Source organism: Mustela putorius, unplaced genomic scaffold (genome assembly GCF_011764305.1).
Source record: "Mustela putorius furo isolate JIRA1106 unplaced genomic scaffold, ASM1176430v1.1 tig00000551_pilon_pilon_pilon, whole genome shotgun sequence".
Taxonomy (NCBI): Eukaryota; Metazoa; Chordata; class Mammalia; order Carnivora; family Mustelidae; genus Mustela; species Mustela putorius.
In genome coordinates, this window is record NW_025421412.1 from 12,100,089 (window position 1) to 12,119,163 (window position 19,075).

Sequence of the window (19,075 nt, forward strand, 5' to 3'; positions counted from 1 at the left end):
AGCAGACTCCCCACTGAGCAGAGAGCCCAAAGTGGGGCCCGATCCCAGGACCTAGAGATCACGACCTGAGCAGAAAGCAGACGTTTAACTGACCGAGCCACCCAGAAGCCCCTGGGTGGTTCTTTTCTGTCTTCCATCTACTGACACACCTGCCATCTCTCCAGAGTTAAAATGTCCCAAATCCTCTACACTGGGAACCATGCAGGATATGGAACAGTCTTATGTATTTTTTATTACGTATTCTCTTCTTCCTTGAACTCATGTAGGAGTGTCCTCTCTGTCTCTGTATTTATTCCTCTTTTAAACAAATAGTTGCTGTTTGCAAACTATGTGCTAGGATTCACGGGTACAGCCATGAACAGAGCACAGCCCTCTCCTGGCCCTCATGGAGCGTGTAGTCTGCTGGAAGACAGAGCCCGAAGCTCTTCTCCATACACTGTCCCCAGTGCTGTAATAGAGGAACTCGAGTGCGCCAAGGAGGGGAGGGTGGTCTGGCTGGGGCAGGGAGGCTTCTAGAAGCTGTTAAAGATGAATAGGAGATAGCAGGTCTAGAGGCTGAGCATGTTCCAGGCAATGGATGCACAAGGGGAAGGGCCTGTCGGGGAACTGGAGAAGGTCCTTACAGTGAAGTAAAAGAATGTGGGTGAGAACAACTGAGAAGACGTCATGCATATCTGGAGGGATCACCCGGACTAGTGCTGAGAATGGATCGAGGGAATCAAGGCCTTAGCTGGAGAGACTTTGGGGAAGCCATGGTCAAATCCAGGCCCGAGAGGATGGTGTCTTGGACCAGGTGTGGTGAGGTTAGAAGAAGGAGAGAATGAGTTGACAGTGCTTAGTGATGGATGGCCCCTGGGGTTGGTGAAAGAAAAGGAGGGAAGAAAGATGGAAGCCATGTGTTAGCTTGAGTGACTGGGTAAATGCAGAGCACGACCCAAACCCCAGTAAAGACAGATTCCCCCCATGCCATTGCATAGTTAACGTGTATATGTTTTAATAAAAAGTGCAAAGGACCATCCACTTATTGAAGATTTAGTGCATACACATTCAGACCAGTAACCAAGGAGGTTAAGTGATAAGGTCTCCCTGTTTATTAGAGAAAGTAAGCGACTATCCAAGGGATAGAGGCTTTATCTGATTCTCATGCCTCTACACTCTCTCGATAAGCATTTTGCTATGCAGACAAAATACTCAACGATAGCAAAATCACCTGAAATGATTCTTGGAAGGGGAAAAGATGACTCAGACAGTGTTTCCCACACTGGAATGATTCTTGGAAGGGGAAAAGATGACTCAGACAGTGTTTCCCACACTGGAATGATCTGTGCTCAAAACTTGGCCTTGTCCTGAAGACAGGAGGCAAGTCTGGGGAGTCATTTGAAGGTGAAATGATTTTCTTGTATTTGTGTGTCCCTAAGGTCATTATTTCCGTCAGCCAGCTGATCGCAGATGTTGTTGGGATCGGGGGAACCAGATTCCAGCAGTCCCTGTCCATCATCAACAACTGTGCCAACAGTGACAGGCTCATCAAGGTGGGTGGCCCCCAAGCCTGCCTCATCATCTGGGACGCATGCGGACAGGCAGAGCCCAGCTAAAAGCCGTGTGTCCTTCTCCCACTCTTGTTTTAGCACACTACCTTCTCCTCGGACGTGAAGGACTTGACCAAAAGGATACGCACAGTTCTGATGGCCACCGCCCAGATGAAGGAGCACGAAAATGACCCTGAAATGCTGGTGGACCTTCAGTACAGTCTGGCCAAGTCCTACGCCAGCACTCCTGAACTCAGGAAGACGTGGCTGGACAGCATGGCCAGGATCCATGTCAAGAATGGGGATCTGTCTGAGGTAGCCCAGCAAGCCTCTCCGGCTGGGTTTTGGGGAAAACTAATTATGTCTCATTCAGTAAAAGAGGCCAATTTTAAGAAAAATTTCCCACTAATCAAAAGAAGGGATACTTAAGCAGCGTTAGGCTTGGGATTACTTCACGTCTCTAAGCATCTCAACCATTTACAACCTGTAAGGGAATGTTTCTGTCACAGGAGCAGATTGAAAGCCCTTAGAAACCATCCACGGTCACGTAAACGTGCACTGATTCAAGTGCGCTTAGTTTCTGCATCAAAACTCCTCTCTAGTTCTAAAATTCAGCTTTGATGAATTGATGATGGAATTTAATGTTCCTGTTATTAAAGTAATGATAGGACATCACTTTTTCCTTTTGGAGGTAATCCATTGTCATCTGTGAACGTGGGAAGCCTCAGAACGCTGCCTGTGTACAGAGCGTGTTTCCATAAGGAGGCCAGGTGTGGGCGGGGGGTCGGGTTGTGGGCCCCGGACACAGACCAAATCCAACACTTAATCAGTCTGTGACATTGAGCCTGTTTTTCACCTCTCTGTGCTTGTGACATCACCTGCAAAAGGGCAGGATATTAAGGAAAGCAGTAGGCTGTGTGAAAGGCTCTGTGTTCCTCTGAAAATTGTGTTTACAGTTTGGGCCTAAAGTATTTAGGTATGGTCAACAGTATGACCAAAGAAGTGTGATTTATTACTTTTAAGCTTCTGTAATTGCCTAAATTAGTACAGTTATATTCTACATCTGAAAATTTTAGGTAACAATTTTTACGTATTGATTATTTAAGAAGTCCATTGTATTTGACCATAAATTTAATCTGAACTACATATTAGCATAATAAAAGTGAATTCCATTTTACTACTAGTAGTAATTTTTCTATCATTCTGACAAAGAATCAGGGGCTCAGGCATCAGAATCAGGTTTATTTCCAACAACTTTTTTTTACACAAAACTGTGACAACTTCGTAAAAAGAGAAAAAGAATTTATTTTGTCTTTCATTTTAAGGTGTTTAGAATATTATCTAATTGACATTAAGTTATAATTTTGGTTTAGAGTTCTGTGTTGGGAAGCAGTTGTTACATCTTTTTTTAAGTTGAGAGAAAACTTTAGCTACTGACATTTGAACAAATCTCTCAGCATCTAGGAAGATACATGCCTTTTCTTCAAATGGTCCTCTTTGTACCTTAAGAGAAGTGATATGGAAATCTTTACTAGAGTAAGAAAAAAAATGCTTTTTTATCTCTTATATTAAAATTTTGTAATTCTAAACAGAAATGAGACTTACCAAACATACTACCATTTGTCTCTATTTACAATTTACTTCAAAATTTCAGTTTATGTGAATTGTTCCGGTTTTTCTAAAAGGTAAGATGGCAGCTATTAGGAACCCTGGTTTCCTTGAGATCTAATACAAGTCCACGCACTCACTGGAGCTCTGTCCGGAAGCACACCGACGCACTCTGTACGTGTTGATTCTGAAGTGTGTGTCTTTTATTTTAGGCAGCCATGTGTTATGTCCACGTCACAGCGCTGGTGGCAGAGTATCTCACACGGAAAGGTGAGGAAGGAGTCCTGTGTTTTGTGAAATGAATATAAAACTATACAGAGCAGCAAAGACGAGTGAGAGCCAGCCATTCAGAAAGATCTGGAAGTTGGGGAGGGGGATGGATGTGTGTGTGTGTGTGTGTGTGTGTGTGTGTGTGTGTGTCTGTGCACTGTGTTCATTGTTTTATTCACTGGTAAGACAATGGCTTGGCTTGGTGGGCATAGCAGAGGCGCCAATATAAAAAATAAAACTAGATGGCATAGTATTGTATAACCTTTAACAAATGGATCTATCTTGCAAAGACTAGTTAATGAGCTTTGCATCTGGGTGTCCTTGAATGGCCAATGTTGAGCCGACAGAAGATTTATCTTCCCTTAGTTCCCCCGTAACAGTTTTATCAGTCAAGTGACAGTTTTAACTGGAGATTATTGGGCAACTTTTTTTAAATTTTAGAACCACAGCCCACTTGGCTTTATTATGTGGGTAGGCGGCCTGCTGGCCAGAAACCTTGCCTCCCCGGGGAAGGAGAGGGCAGGGGCCTGTGAGTGCTGTTCTTTTGTGGATTATATGTTTGTTCCTGGTTGAGCAGACCACGAATCCTTTCATGGGTTCTTTTGGTTAAATACCACTTGCTGGTTTCCATTTCAAAATCAAGAACACCGAGGTTTTTAGAAAAGCTGCTCATGTGTGCCCGTGTCCCAGAGCACAGCAGTACCAGATCTGGCTTCCATGAAGTACATTTACAGAGTGAGAAATGGTATAAAGTCAGATGCCACAGCCAGGGAATTTCTGTATTTCTGGTACAGCTGGCTATTTGGGATGCAATTGAAGGGAACCGAGGCTTGTCCTACATCAGAGCCCCAGAGAAAAAGAAATTAAAGAGGGTTTCCATATTCTCTTGCTACTAGCATGATTTCCTGTTGAGACCTTTTGTCAGGTAATACATTTCCTCGTGTTTAGAAGCAGACATAGCCCTCCGTCCGGAGCTGCCCCTCTTCCCCTCCAGCCACAGCACCTGTCAGAGGAGGCGCCGGGGAGGTGAGCCTGAGGGTGGGCCCAGCCCCCAGAGCCCAGCTGCCCATGACCCGACACTCAGCGGTGTGGGGATTTCCCCTGCAGCTCTGCATGGATAGTCTTGGCTCTCCTTCCCTTCCTTCCTTTCCTCTCCAGTTCCATGGCAGTCTGTCCCTGTGCACGGAGGGGAAGCACTTGGGCTGCCCTTGTAGTTACCCCACTGGAGCTGAGGTGTATATTTTAAATGTGCTCTCTAGCCAGAAACCTGGGTGGTTGGCTTCCGTAATTTTGCTTTTTTGTATGTTAACGTATCCTCAGGCTCCTAGATCAATACTTGTCATGGGGGCGTCTTTTGTCTCAAGGCTTGGAAACCTTGACCATCGGGGAGCTAGAAAAATCTCTGCCTTCACAAATCTACTCTTTCAAGACATGCTTTCAAAATACTCTGTGTTCTTCTTTTTCCCAAAATATGGGAGGTCTCAATTCCAGTTTTGAGTGTTTTGTTTTATTGGAAACAGTGGTCTCAGAATAGAGTAGCAAGATGTTTCAAGGCCTTCTGTACTTGACCATTTTTGTCCAGCTGACAGTGTCCGACTGACATAGGACTTTTCCCCCAGTGACTGCAAAATGAGTGAAGGTCCCAAATGGGCCATTATTGCTTAAGGGGTTTATCCTTTTTTTTTTTTTTCAAGATTTTATTTATTTATTTGACAGAAAGAGAGAGCACAATAGAGAGAGGGGGAATGGCAGGCAGAGGGAGAAGCAGACTGAGGCATCCCCTCAGCAGGGATCCTGATGTGGGACTCGATCCCATGACCCCAGGATCCCGACCTGAGCCAGAGGCAGACACTTAATTGACTGAGCCACTCAGGTGCCCCAGGGGTTTATCCTTATCCAGATTATTTATCCCAGCACCAACCTTTCAGCATTTCCCCTAGAGAATCAGAGTGCTTGGACGTCTGCAGTATTCACGCTGCCCGTGCTCCTGGTCTCTGGTGGTGGGGAGGACAGGAGATCCATCCTCACCCCTCGGGCAGCAGATAGGGAACCAGCTAAAACAGCCTCTCAGCTCATGGCTGCGGCTGTTGAGTGACCTCCTGGCAGACCGCTTTGTGAAGGAGAAGAGCGAGTTCTCATCTGAGCTCCGGGTTACCCTCAGCCGCAGTGGGGGAGGTGATGCCTTGAAGGAAACAGTTCTATTGGAGGCCTGTGTTTCTCTTTGATTGGCTTAGGCTTTATTTTTCTTGGCATCTGAGCATGGGTCACTGTACCCACTCAAATTATTGCTGCTATTTTTAAACTACTGATTTGGACCCAGTCCCTGTTACAGTTTATTTACAGGTTATTTAAAGATTGCATACATTTTCATAAAGGCGGGTGACAAATTAAAAGGATGAGGAAAGAACTGAGGGAGGAGAAGGCTGGGTACAAGGAGGCAAATGACCCACACAGTGGGTCCCTGTGAGAACGGTGGCCTGAGACATGAGCGACTTCAGAGTCCCTTGTCTTCTTCAAACACAGAAGCATGGCGGGCTGGAAGAACCCTCAAGGTCATCCCACTTATGGGTTACTGACTGGCTCTCTCCCCTGCTGTGTCCATTCTAGGCATGTTTAGACAAGGATGCACAGCGTTCAGGGTGATCACCCCAAACATAGACGAGGAGGCCTCCATGATGGAAGACGTCGGGATGCAGGATGTCCATTTCAACGAGGTGAGCGCCTTGCCTGTGGGGGTCTTCAGTCCTCCAGTGTCTCAGGGGCGGCTGTGCTCTGCCTGCCCCTCACACGATGGTTTTCTCTCAGCAACTGCTGCTGCCCACTTCACTCTGACTAAGCTCATGCTCCAGGCGGTCGGAACAGCCGTGAAAGCTCCACCATCCCCCTTTCTAGGAATTCCTCCTTTGCTCTGGAAAGAGAGTTTGAGGAGCTCGTTAGGAGGGAAGTGAGGCCAAGAGCTCAAACACGTGTGGGAAGAGGTCCAGCATTTTGACCATAAGGTTTCTCATTCTTTCCAGCCATTAATTTCTCCAGCTCATGGGTTTTATTACTATTTTAATCTTTTAGCATCACACTCTAACCAGCTGAGCTGAACGGCCCCTCAGACTTTTAAATTGGTGTCCCCCACGCTGACTTCTCTCCCGTGTCGGCAGACATGCAAAGCCCTGAGCGGCCAGACCGGGCCCAGGGGCTCAGAGCGTCCCCGCCTGGCTCCCTCCACTGGCGGGCCGTAGTCCAGATTTTTCTTTCTCACCCGTGGTGAAGGAGAAAGCCCAGTCCCGCCCCCAGCAGAGATCAGAAGGTTCCAGGTTAGACCATGGTGACAGTTCCTGCTACTTTCTTTCTTTCTTTTTTTGTTTTTTTTTCCTGCTACTTTCTTGTGAAAACAAGATCACCTTGTAGCCACTTATCTGGAACGAGGAAGTTTTAAAATAAAGCTAGGAGTTGGAGCAAATGCCAGCTTTCTGGCTCTGTTCCCTGAATTTCCTCTTTGGTCACTGTCTCTCAGAGGGGCTTTCCATGCTGAGGCATCCCCTCAGCTCAGACCAGAATGGAACAGTCAGGGGGCAGCTTGTCGATCCTGCCTATCTTTTAAATAAAAATAATATTGTCTGTTTCTTCGTGTGGAGAGAAAGAACAGAGAAAGAAGTAAATACTTCTGCCTCTGTTGTACTTGTTTTTATGATGTGGAGGTCCTACAATTAATATTGTGACTTTTAATTACGTTCTTGCCGGTAAGTAGAGCCACGAGCACACACCCTCCATGACATTAACCAGTCCCTGAATCAGTTCAAAGTGTGGTCCAGGAAGCCTGGGGATCCCTGAGACCCTTTCAGGAAGTCTTTGAGGTCCCTCCTTGTCCAACCGGATGTCTGTGGAGGGCTGGACTTCCTTTGTTTATATCATCCAAAACAGCATGTCGAACAGATTGAGTGCAGAAGCAGATATGAGAATGTCATTTTCTCCTATGATGTCAGACATTAAAGAAAGCTGCAAAAATTTAAAACAATGCTACTCTTTTCTCTAATTTTTTTTGAAAATGTTTTTTCATTAAAGTATGTTATTTTTTCATTAACATGTAATAGGTTCATTATTATCATAATTAAATTAGTAAACCTGTAGCATTTTCCAGTTGCCATTCCTAATATTATAAATATTGAGACATAACACCCATATACATAAAAGTTCTCAGTAGTTTTTAGGGAATATTCAATGACTTAAAAAAAATACATATATATATATATATATATTTTCTCAAGCTGCTCTAGTTTAAAAACCACTGTCATAATTTGTCTAGTCTCAAATGCCCTCCTAAATTAAAAAGTGAACATGAGAAAGAAGGATAATATATTGAGTGCACTTCACATTTAAATATTAAAATAATTTTAACCATGATAGATGAAGATTTCTAGAAGTCCCAAAGATGGGGGGGCATTTAATTATTAAGTGGCATTAACCGTTCAGCTCTCTACCTTGAAACGCCTGGGCAGATAGTAATTATTAATTTTGCTCTGAAGTGTAAAACCCGTCACTGAGACCATAAGGCTTGCATACTCTTGACCTTGAAGTCCTCCTTCAAGGCAAGCGTGACTGGGTTTTTCTCTGAGAAGAGGCTCAAATGTATTGTCTCCTTGCAGAGACCACTCATGTCCACCCCAGCGCCTAGATGGACCTCCAGAGTACAGGATTTTATTTAGAATTTGATAAGGAAAGTAGTGGTGCCAAGAACAACTAAAGATTTGAAAGTAAACAGTTCTCAGTAACCTGTCCTTCCTCAGAAGATGCAGCTCAGGTTTGCTCATCTGATTAAGTAATAGGCTGGAGTAATCACGGCAGCCTGGGACATCCGCCTAGGAAATCAAGTCAGGCTTTATTGAGGAAATTTATGAATGGCACCCAGCCTGAGGGATAACTAAACATGTGAGAAGGGTAACTTAATCAGTGATTTCCAGAATATGGATTTTCCACCCTGTCCTTGAAGCATAAAGTTGGTAAATGTTTTAACAAGGTCCGTAGTATGCGATGACCGTAACCATTAGGATGTGACACGGTGGGGTTATCAAGTCCTAAGCAACCCCTGCCTGGCAAGATTGAAACTAGCGGGGAGTTGAAAGAGGAGCGTGTTCCAGAAGCCAGGCACCAGAAATTGCCACCTACATTTTTGCTTTGGCTGTCAGGATGTTTCAAGAGAAAAGGGAGTTGAACATCTCTCTCCCAGGAGGAGTTTGGGGGGAAGCTGATGGGACTAGGTCTATAACACATAGCCTGATAAAAATCATTGCCCTTTTAATCTGCATTATTAGATGTACTTAAATGCCTTGTGCTCTCCTAACATGGTTTTCGTGGAGCTGCATAAGAACACACACTTCTCCTAGCAGCAGACCTCAGATGGGTTTTCATTGATCACGTTTGTCTTCCCTGACTCTGATCTAAAGAGCAGACTCCCTCCCAGCTGCTTTTGATTAGATAAAAAGAAACCTCCCATTCCTGTTTACAGTTCTGTTAGGCAAGTGGGAGCCTGTGCAGACTGAAGAATTCTGAGTCCCTTGTGGTGTCAACACTCAACATAGAATGGAAGTTTTGAGATCCCTCCTTTAGGATCCTGTCTAGAAATGGGCAGCACACTTGGGACATTGAAGAAAGGCTAATAAAGGGACTATTTTGAAAGCTTGGACCAGGTGTGGGGAAACTGACAAGTAATATTGCAGTACCCTCGAGCTTAGCAAGAGCTGGGGTACTACCTCTCACCCTGGGGGCTAGGACAGGGGAGAGAGCAGCTCCACAGGGGGGCCACCTGAAGATGTAGGAGAGAGCTCAGTCCCGTACCCCGGCAGAGAGGGGCATGTGCATAGCCACCCTGTCCTCACCCTGCCCTCCAGGCTCCTGCTGGGCCTTCCACTGGCTGAGGACAGGGAGCCCACCCTGCAGGGCAGCAGCCCTGATGCATCAGCCTCCCAGCACACAGAGGTAGGAAGGATGGGCCAAGAGGGGCTCTGTAAGGGGAAATAGAAAATAGAGTTCATCCTGTTTGCCCACTCACTGAAATTTCTTTGTAACCCCAAAATTGACGTCCATGTAGACATTTTTGTAGTCATGCAGGTCATTGCAATAGTGACTAGTGAACTTCGCCCATGGAATAGTCTAAATCGTCTCCCCTTGGCTCATACCAGGACATACTGGCCCTCTTCATTTTGCAAATATTTACTGAGCTTCCTTGGCACTGAATATTGCTGGAGATAGAAATGTGAGTGCGATATGGTCTCTGCCCTGGCACACTATACTGCATCCAGTGCTTTCTTCTCGTTGAGGAGAAACACCAAAACCATGGTCCCTTCTAGTCTGAATTGGAAGTTGTCTGACTTTGTGACCTGGAAACTCCTATATTTGTGTACATTGATTCATCCCCTAAGCTAGCTGTGTGCTGTGTGCTAGCTTGGGGATATATAAGTGATGTGTCTGCCTCAGAAAGTGACACCTGGTTCAATAATTCTCAAATTTTCATATGCTTAGTTAGAAATTACTTAGATTCCTGTTATAGATAGATATTTCCAGTCTTTACGCTCTGCCAGTCCTCTGGGTTGGTTGAGTGTGGTGCCTGGAAATCTGTATTTTGACAAGCATCTCAAATGATTATTTTGCTGCAAAAGGTTTTCTACTCTTGAAAAACAATAATGTGGTGGATATGTGAATTAAGCCATAAAGTATACCGTTCCCCAAGCATTTATATTTACATTATTTTTAAAAATATTTTATTTATTTGACAGACAGAGATCACAAGTAGGCAGAGAGGCAGGCAGAGAGAAAGAGGAGGAAGCAGGCAACCCGCTGAGCAGAGAGCCCCATGCAGGGCTCGATCTCAGGACCCTGAGATCATGACCTGAGCTGAAGGCAGAGGCTTTAACCCACTGAGCCACCCAGGCGCCCCTACATTTTTTTTTTTAAGATCTTATTTATTTATTTAAAGTGAGCACAAGGAGGGGGAATGGCAGGCAGAAGCAGAATCAGGCTCCCTGCTGAGCAAGGAGCCAGATGTGGGACTCGATCCTAGGACCCTGGGATTATGACCTGAGCCAAAGGCAGGCACTTAACCAACTAAGTCACCCAGGCATCCATGTTTCTGTTATTTCTAAGTGGCGGATAATAGGGACAACATCTAGCTTCATAAGTAAGGTTAGATTAAATTAATCAATGTTAGATGGAAAAATTGGCATATAAATAAAAATGTTTAAATCCCCTGCACATACATAGGCATTTTTGTGAACACACACTAATATAACATTAGTGTGCTATTTCCACAGACAGGTGCTTAGTGACCTCAGTTGCATGGCTGGGGCACACTTAAAAATTAAACTGGCTGCTGACATTTTAAACAGTGGTCTCAGTGGCTCATGAGCTTGGTACACCTGAGATCTTTTTAGGATCAATCTAGTAATGTAAAATGTGAGCTTTGTGGATTAGTTCATTGAGGGTTTTTTTTTTTTTTTCCCCAGCCAGTAATTACTTACAGTTCTTGGCATGTATTGGCAATTTAGAAAATATATCTTGGCATTTAAATTTTAAGCAAGGTGATAAAACCATCAAGCTTTCTATATAACAACCATTCAAGGTCATCACTCTCTGACCATTGTCTGGATTAGCTCTGGTTTTCAGGTGCAGTGATTGCTGGAAATTCTAAGTAAATTAATACATGGGGTTTCTGCCGAGAGTATCATTTGTATATGCCCCAGAGTTTAGTTACTATGATATCATAGTTCCCGTGACTCTATAATTTTGTTTTCACACATGGTCTCTCAAGCTGAACTCTTTTTGATTATTGGTTCTTTCTTTCTTTCTTTCTTTCTTTCTTTCTTTCTTTCTTTCTTTCTTTCCTGGTTATTTCTGTTCAAAGAATTATTACTTGATGCACCAGCTCCAAATGTCTAGGTGTATATAGAATTGACATTAGCTTGAATAATTTACCTTACTAAATTAAACTTCGGTGTTCAGGAATCCATACTCTACTTTTATGAAAGGCCTTGTGTTTTCTTATAGAAGCTATTTTTAGTTTGAGTATTCCCCCCCCCCCCAGAGATTTGTGTATTTGAGAGGTGGCGGGGAGGCGCAGAGGGAAAGGATCTTCAGGCAGACTCCCTGCTGAGCACAGAGCCCAGCGCAGGGCTCCATCCCACCATCGGGATCTTTGTAGGATCAAAAACCAAGAGTCTGACACTTCACTGACTAAGCCACCCAAGCACCCCTTAGTATGTTTTTTAGTAAATCTATATAGACATTGCTTTTTGTAGTATATATTATTTTTTTATATTAATAACTGATGATCAGACTGATAAGCTATAGGTCTGCCTCCTGAATCAGAAAAAAAGGTAAAAATAATGTCGAGTAGCATAAAAAAGTTGATGATGTGTTATTTCCTAATTCCTGATTGCCATCAAATTGCAATACTTATTTCAATTATTTACTAAGCTCTATTGGCTTTATCAAATGTTCTCATTTCCCAGCCATTCTGGAGGAGTTTCCCTGGTCAGAGTCCATCTTTCTGAACCAAATATGACCGATTTTTCCATGATTAACTCAGTTGCCTATGGCATTGATATGTTACTTAAATTCATGTTTCATTGTTACTAAACTTTCCACACGTTTCAGGTTTGACTGAACAAGAGTAAAAATAGTATTCAAATCCTAGACTCCCGGTTTGGGGCATTTGGCCCATAAAGTCTATTTAATAGATATTTATTAAGTGCCAAAATCTAGGGCCACTTAAAATATACCTGAAAGGCTGCTGTAAAGATACCTTACATAACTAGACAGAAGGTCATTTCAAAATCAAGTAACGTCTTCCTTATAGAAACCTCATCACGGTGGTAGTTGACATATGCCTATATGTATTTTCATATCTCAAAATTATCTACATTTAATTAATTTCTTTTTGACATAAAAAACTTTGAGTATAGCTGGTTAGTCCGTTTAAATCCTTTCCACACCACCACCCCGCAGCCTCATCCCGTGCCACTCCCTAATTCAGATTTTATACTCTGAATAACCCCTCAGTCTACTTGTAAATTTCTCACCCACCATGCTGCCCTCCCCTCCCGTATCTTTTGCTCATGTCCTTCCCTCTCCCTGGAATGTCTCCCCTCTCTTCCTACGGCCACCTTTTACCTTCACGTTACTGACTCCTGATCATTTGTAAGACTCAGTCACCACTCTCTAGAACACTCTGCGTCTCTCCTTTCCCACATCACTAGATGGATACCGTTCCTGTCTGTATCCCTGATTGCCTGCATGTTTCTTTATCAGCACTTACCGCATTTTTGGTAATCTTTTTATGGATCAGTCTTCATACTGGACTCTTTGAGAGCAGGAAGTGCTTTATTCACTGATCATTGGCCTCCCCAGGATTCACCCAGAGACACACTGACTACTGTTAAATAAATAAACCCCTACTGCTCTCAGTTCAGAGCATCTACCCTTGTGACTTGCAGTTTGGGCATGTATTTGAAATCACTGTTTTCCTCGACCTTGGTATCTTGACATGTACCTTACGTCTTCCAGTTGGTGGTCATAAGTCTCTAAGACATCAGTTCTAGCTGCTCTAAAGGATAACCTGTGTGTCTTTGAAGGCCTCCTCCTCAAAACAAATCTCCTTTATGTGACATAGCCTAATAAACCGTCTAAAACCTGCCTTCCACATTTATAGAAAAATCTATAGAACCATTTTTATAAAATACAGAAACTTTATTTATATAAATTTGTTTTATAACCCCAGTGTCAAGCACATTGCTTTGCACATAGTAGATGCTTGGTAAAATGTGTGAGTGAATGAAGGAAAGAATCAGGTTAACAATGCGGTAGTGACTACTCCTAGTTTCATAAGTCTTTGAGAGGAATTTTCTGTTTTCTGTGAGATTACGTTAAAATGAATCCAGATGCTTATTGTGCTGTAACCACTAGAACATAGAATTAAGAATCTGTAGGTCTCTATGGTCCTATCCACAAATGGGGCATCATCATCATGTATTCACACCTGTAATGTGGATTGTCCTATACTAGTGGAACCAGTTATAATTTTTTACAGAAAGTTTACATTTCTCCTTGAACAAAGCCCACTATCAAGAAAAGTAAATAGTCTGTAAATTAAACCTAAGTATAGTTTTTAAATGGGTGAAGTTCCATTTGACTTCCATTATCAGAAGAATGTCTTGGGTGTATAATATTCTCATCCCTGATGGGGGGAATTGACCCTTCCAGAAGTCTTCCACCTCTACTCATAATCCCTCAGCAACACTGAGAGAGAAGACGCTCAGAAAATACCCAGTAACAATGTCTTTGACCTCAGGTGTGCAAGCAGTGCAAGGCTGTTAGCTCACTTCCTAACAGCAAAGGGCAGCTATTGGTAATACTGTTATATTACTAAGGAATATCCAGACTAATCCATTCTTCCAAGAAATTCCCAACTACCGAATATGTGTTAGCACTGTGGGATATTACATAGCCCAGTGGAAGTAAGATACCATTTTTAAAATATCACTGCGAAGTAGAAAGCAAAAATTGAAATAGGAGAGATTTGCTTAACTGGCCTGTGAATTTAACCACACAGCATTTATAGTTTTCAGAGCATTTTGGTGGGTAAAATTTTACTTAATCCTCCTGACCACCAAATTAGATTAGACCTTCATTATCCCCAGTTTAACTGATATGGAAAGGTAAGTATATTGATAACTGACATTATACAGGTTTTATCTAGCTTTTTATAATTATCAGACAGGGAGAATAATCATAAACATTCGTCATGCTTAGCCTGGGCAGATTCTCTTATTGGAGAAGATTTGAGACAAAACTAAGAAAGATGTACATCTTTATAATAATATACATGCATGAGGAAGAGAGGTGGTATTAGAACCTTTTCTGATTTCTTCTTTGTCCATAGCTGTTATGGTAGTTACTATGTAATGTTTAGTGTTTACACTTAAAAGACCAGCAATAAAAGTATAAGACAACTGGTATACCTCTTTATAAGCTTTGGCTCAGAGTGTAGTCATACTGATGATGATTTTATGATTTGTATGTTGTAAACATGACAGAAGAGTTAAATGCCTTACTTTAAAGATCTTTTTTTTTTTTTTAAGTCAGACAGTATTTTCTGGTAAATTGATTCCCAGCTGCTTTAGAAATGTTTACTGTTGGGGCGCCTGGGTGGCTCAGCTGATTAAGCATCTGACTCTTGATCTCACCTCAGGTCTTGATCTCAGGGGCATGAGTTCAAGCTCCGCATTGGGCTCCATGCTGGGTGTTTAGCCTACTTAAAAATTCAACATTAGAAAACCAATTAATATAATTCACTCTATTATTAAAACTGATTTACAGATTCAGAGCAGTTCTGATCACACTCCCATCTGGAGTTTTGGTAGAAATTGACAAAATGAATTCTAAAATTTATATGGAAAAGCAAAGGAACTAGACTAGCCAAAACAGTTTTGGAAAAGTCCAAAAAGTCATACTATCTGTCTTTTAAGGTTATTATAAAGCATTGGTTCTCATTGAGGTGATTTTGCCCTCATCCCGTGGGGAACTTTTGATAAATGTTTGGAAATGTTTTTAATGTCACAGTTTGGGGAAAAGGGGAGAGGAGAAGATACTGCTAGTGGTGTCTTGTCGTAGAAGATAAGGGTGCTACTGAACATTCTATAGTACATGGGACAGACCCCAGGACAGAGTTGTGTGGCTCTAGATATTATTAGTGTCACTGTGGAGACACCCTTCTGCAAAGCTGAATCCAGACAGGGTGGTATTGGCACAGGTTAGACATCTCTTATCAATGGAACAAAATAGAGAAGCCAAAAATAGATTCACACACATGGTTCGGTCGATTTTTTCCCCCCGTCATTCAGATAATACTTTATTTTCTTTGATTTAGTAGAACACATAGTATATTTGATACCTAGAGAAGATCATTTTTTAATACTTATCTTTTTTTTCTATTTTTAATTTAAATTCAATTAATTAACACATAGTGTATTATTAGTTTCAGAGGTAGCGTTCAGTGATTCGGTGATCATCAGTCTAATACCCAGTTCTCATTACATCACGTGCCCTCCTTAAAGTCCATCACCCAGTTACCCCATCTCCCCCGCTACCCGCAGGAACCCTCCTATGATTAATTGTAGGTTCAGCTGATTTTTGACAAGGATTCAAAGGCAGTTCAGTGGTGAAAGGATAGCATTCATCAAGTGGTATTGGAACAATTGGACATTCATTTAAAAAAAATTGACCCATACTTTACACTATATTCAGATATTACTCTATGGATCATAGTCTTAAATGTAAAACTCCTGGAAGAATACATAAGGAGAAAATCTTTATGGACTTGTATTAAAGATTTTTCTTAATATGTAAAGCACAACCCAGATAATAAAAACTTGATAAACTTCATCAGAATCAAAAACTTCTGCTCTTCAAAAGACACTTAAGAAAATCCAGTCACAAACCACAGACTGGGAGAAAATTACAAACTGTGTGCCTGAAAATGGACTTTTGTGCAAAATATGTAAAGAACTCTCAAAACTCAATAAACAACCCTGTGGAAAAGTAAGCCAAAGATTTGAATAAACACTTCACCAAAGCTATAGAGATGACAGAGAAGCACATTAAAATGTGCTCAATGACATTGATGAAATCCCACGTAAATGGGCTTCAACAAGAAAGGTTGAGTAAATTGGCTTCCATTAGGAAATCCCAGAAAGACAGACAGCAATAAGTGTGAATGTTTAACAGAGTTACCCGTGATGCAGCTGCTTTGGGAAGGAGGGGGAGCTCCACTCTGTTAGTAAGGCACATGGGCCCCTGGCTGGCTCTGAGAAGGTTGTCAGTCCCAGTCAGGCTCCTTGCTACCTGTTAATTCTGGGCCAGTGAGAACACTTCCTTCCCAGTATTCCGGGACAGGGTCCTAAAATTCACCCTGATGGGCCCGTTCAGGTCACATTCCACAGATGATGAAACAATGACTGAGGCCAAGAAGTAGCTTCATGCTAATTAGTTTATACCTGAGCCACATGCCCTAAACCCTGAGTCATGGGAAGTGTTAGCTCCTCCCAAGGATTTTTATAAGAGGCAGGTGACTACCCAAACTTCAGCAGATAGAAACTTCCAAGGAAAGGTCGTTGGTGAGGCTGGCATCATGCCTTCCACGTGCCATCACCAAATTGTTCCGAGATGCTTGACTTGGCTTGAAATCACACTTAGTAATTTCATGTCTCAGCATTGTCATTGTTTCTCAGAAAGGAAAAAATTAAAATTTTTTACTTTTCTTTTTTTTTTTAAGATTTATTTATTTACTTTAGAAAGAGAGCAGAGAGGAGAGCGAGAGAGAGACTCTCAAGCAGGCTCCCTGCCGAGCGTGGAGTCCAATGGAGGGCTCGATGCCACAATCTGCAGATCATGATCCAAGCCAAAATTAAGTCAGACCCCAACCGACTGAATCACCCAGGTGCCCCAGAGGGAAAAAAAAATTCTCTAAATTATAATTTTAAGAAGAGAACCAAACAGGGATTGAGAACCTGTGTGAAGCTATCAGTATCCATTTTTCCCCATGGAATATAACTATTACACAGGCATATAATGTGACCCTTCATTTCCACTTATAAATGTTTGGAAAGTGGCTCATTAAAAAAAATGTAGTGTTGAGCTATTTATTACAAGTGTGGAAGTTAGTGTTTAGAAGTAATGTATTTTGAAATTTTCCCCCTAGCCATCTTAACTGGTTGTGTTTCCTGTAACACTCTTCTCTGGCCCATGGCCTTCTTTCTTGATCAGGATGTGCTCATGGAGCTTCTAGAGCAGTGTGCAGATGGACTCTGGAAGGCTGAACGCTATGAGCTCATCGCTGACATCTATAAACTCATCATCCCCATTTACGAGAAACGAAGAGATTTCGAGGTATCAGAGTGGTTTGTTTTTTCCTGTTTGAGAGGACAGTGGGGTGACACATACACCCAAACCTTCTTACATGCAAAGAGAACAAGCAGGCCATGATCAGAGGTGACCTGTGGTCTCTGACCCTCCTTGTGACGCTGGAGGTCACCACCTGCAGATCCATTATACATGGCCCACATGGGCCCCGCCTCTGTACGGACCCCAAATCTCAGAAAACAAGGATTGGCAATTGTGGCACCCCAGTTTTGAAAGGTTGCCAAGAACTGAGTTTTACAATCACCAGGTTCCTTTTTCCTCAGAGCTCCTCCTTGCTCCCTCCACGTGGGAAGCTATTGTCCCTGCCACCATTCCTGGGCTGGGGAGGCGGTCCAGCTTCTTGTAGCTTATCAAAGAAAGTTGGAAAAGCAAAGACTAAAATCGTGATTTGTAGGACTAATTTACCATCTCTGACATTTGATGTTAACTTGAAAACAGAGGTTGCTTCCTGCAACGTGGAGATTTAATGGATCCTCAATATGCAAAATAGCTCTTTGGGTGGAAAATACTATAATTGAAAAGTGGTCATTACCAATTATGCACTCGAGACACTCTTGTTTTTTTGGGGGGGGGGTTGGGGGTTTTTTTTGCATTTTGTTTCTTTTACTCAAGTCCAAGGGATTTTTAACCCTGTGATTTCGTTTAATTGTTTTAAATCTGATTCTACTAGTTCCAAGTGGGAGGAAATGGGTTTTGTTCTGCTTTTCAGAGGCTGGCCCATCTGTATGACACACTACACCGGGCCTACAGCAAAGTGACCGAGGTCATGCACTCGGGCCGCAGGCTCCTGGGGACATACTTCCGAGTGGCCTTCTTTGGACAGGTAAGCCTCCTCTTTGTTCTGCAGCCCTCCTAAGTCCTTGTTTTTGTTTTGTTTTGATTTTGCTTTTTTAATTCTATGAAGTTATATTTATAAATTTTCTATTTTCTATAAATGCTAATTTGATGAATTTGTCATATTTAGTATGATTCTTATCTTCCTTGGCAGTAAACTCTCTGCTTTTTTTTTTTCTTCCTATCTTTTCTTTATTACTTTCTTAAGGCAGCGGTAAGTTCTCCCTCCATTAGACATTTTTAGCACACCTTTGGTATCTCAGTGTGGTTTGCAAGTTTCCTTTTCCAGTCTGTATGTATATCTGTCTGGTCATTACAAACTCCAAAAAAAAAAAAAAAAAAATTAACATTTTATTCCATTTACAGAAATAAATCACCTGTTTCCTTATACATCTATACTGCATGTTTTAAAATGAAAATTAAGACTTTTCCAGTTTCCTGTGTTCCCTGTGCATCTCTATCTTTTGTAGTATAATATCTCCACAAGTTTATTTACCCTTGTCATAGTTCAGAAACTCTGTGGAAAAGGGTTCATTTAAATTTAACTGCAAGTGTAACCTCCAAGTCTCTAACACGATTAAATGGCATTAAGTTATTATAATTTTTTAGGGTGTGTGGTTTTCTGTGAGCATTATATAACCTTCGATTTACCTTGTTATTATCTTTTATAACTTTATAGCAATACCAGTTCACAGACAGTGAAACAGATGTGGAGGTAATTATAGTAAATGCTTAAAAAGCAAGTAATATAGTGAAATTACTGCATCTAAACTTCTAGTTTGATGTGGGTGTTATTTGTCTCATTTAGCCTGCATTTTTTTTTCATATACTGTGTATTTTGCACCATTTCTCTTTTATTTTAGATGAGAAAC

General features: G+C 42.1%; 1 protein-coding gene across 24 annotated transcripts in view; it reads left to right on the forward strand.

The window, feature by feature from the left end:
* DOCK9 (dedicator of cytokinesis 9) overlaps positions 1-19,075 on the forward strand; it is a 275,916-nt gene that overhangs the window by 239,206 nt on the left and 17,635 nt on the right. For 8 of the 24 annotated variants that reach the window (XM_045081367.1, XM_045081374.1, XM_045081375.1 and 5 more), the window contains exons 42-50: positions 1,419-1,532; positions 1,629-1,844; positions 3,350-3,407; positions 4,356-4,433; positions 6,015-6,121; positions 17,214-17,336; positions 18,079-18,192; positions 18,412-18,417; positions 18,883-18,918. In XM_045081367.1, coding sequence (XP_044937302.1) covers positions 1,419-1,532; positions 1,629-1,844; positions 3,350-3,407; positions 4,356-4,433; positions 6,015-6,121; positions 17,214-17,336; positions 18,079-18,192; positions 18,412-18,417; positions 18,883-18,918 — 852 coding nt within the window. The remainder of the gene's footprint in view (positions 1-1,418; positions 1,533-1,628; positions 1,845-3,349; positions 3,408-4,355; positions 4,434-6,014; positions 6,122-17,213; positions 17,337-18,078; positions 18,193-18,411; positions 18,418-18,882; positions 18,919-19,075) is intronic. The other 16 variants (XM_045081379.1, XM_045081383.1, XM_045081377.1 and 13 more) reach the window with 5 other exon arrangements.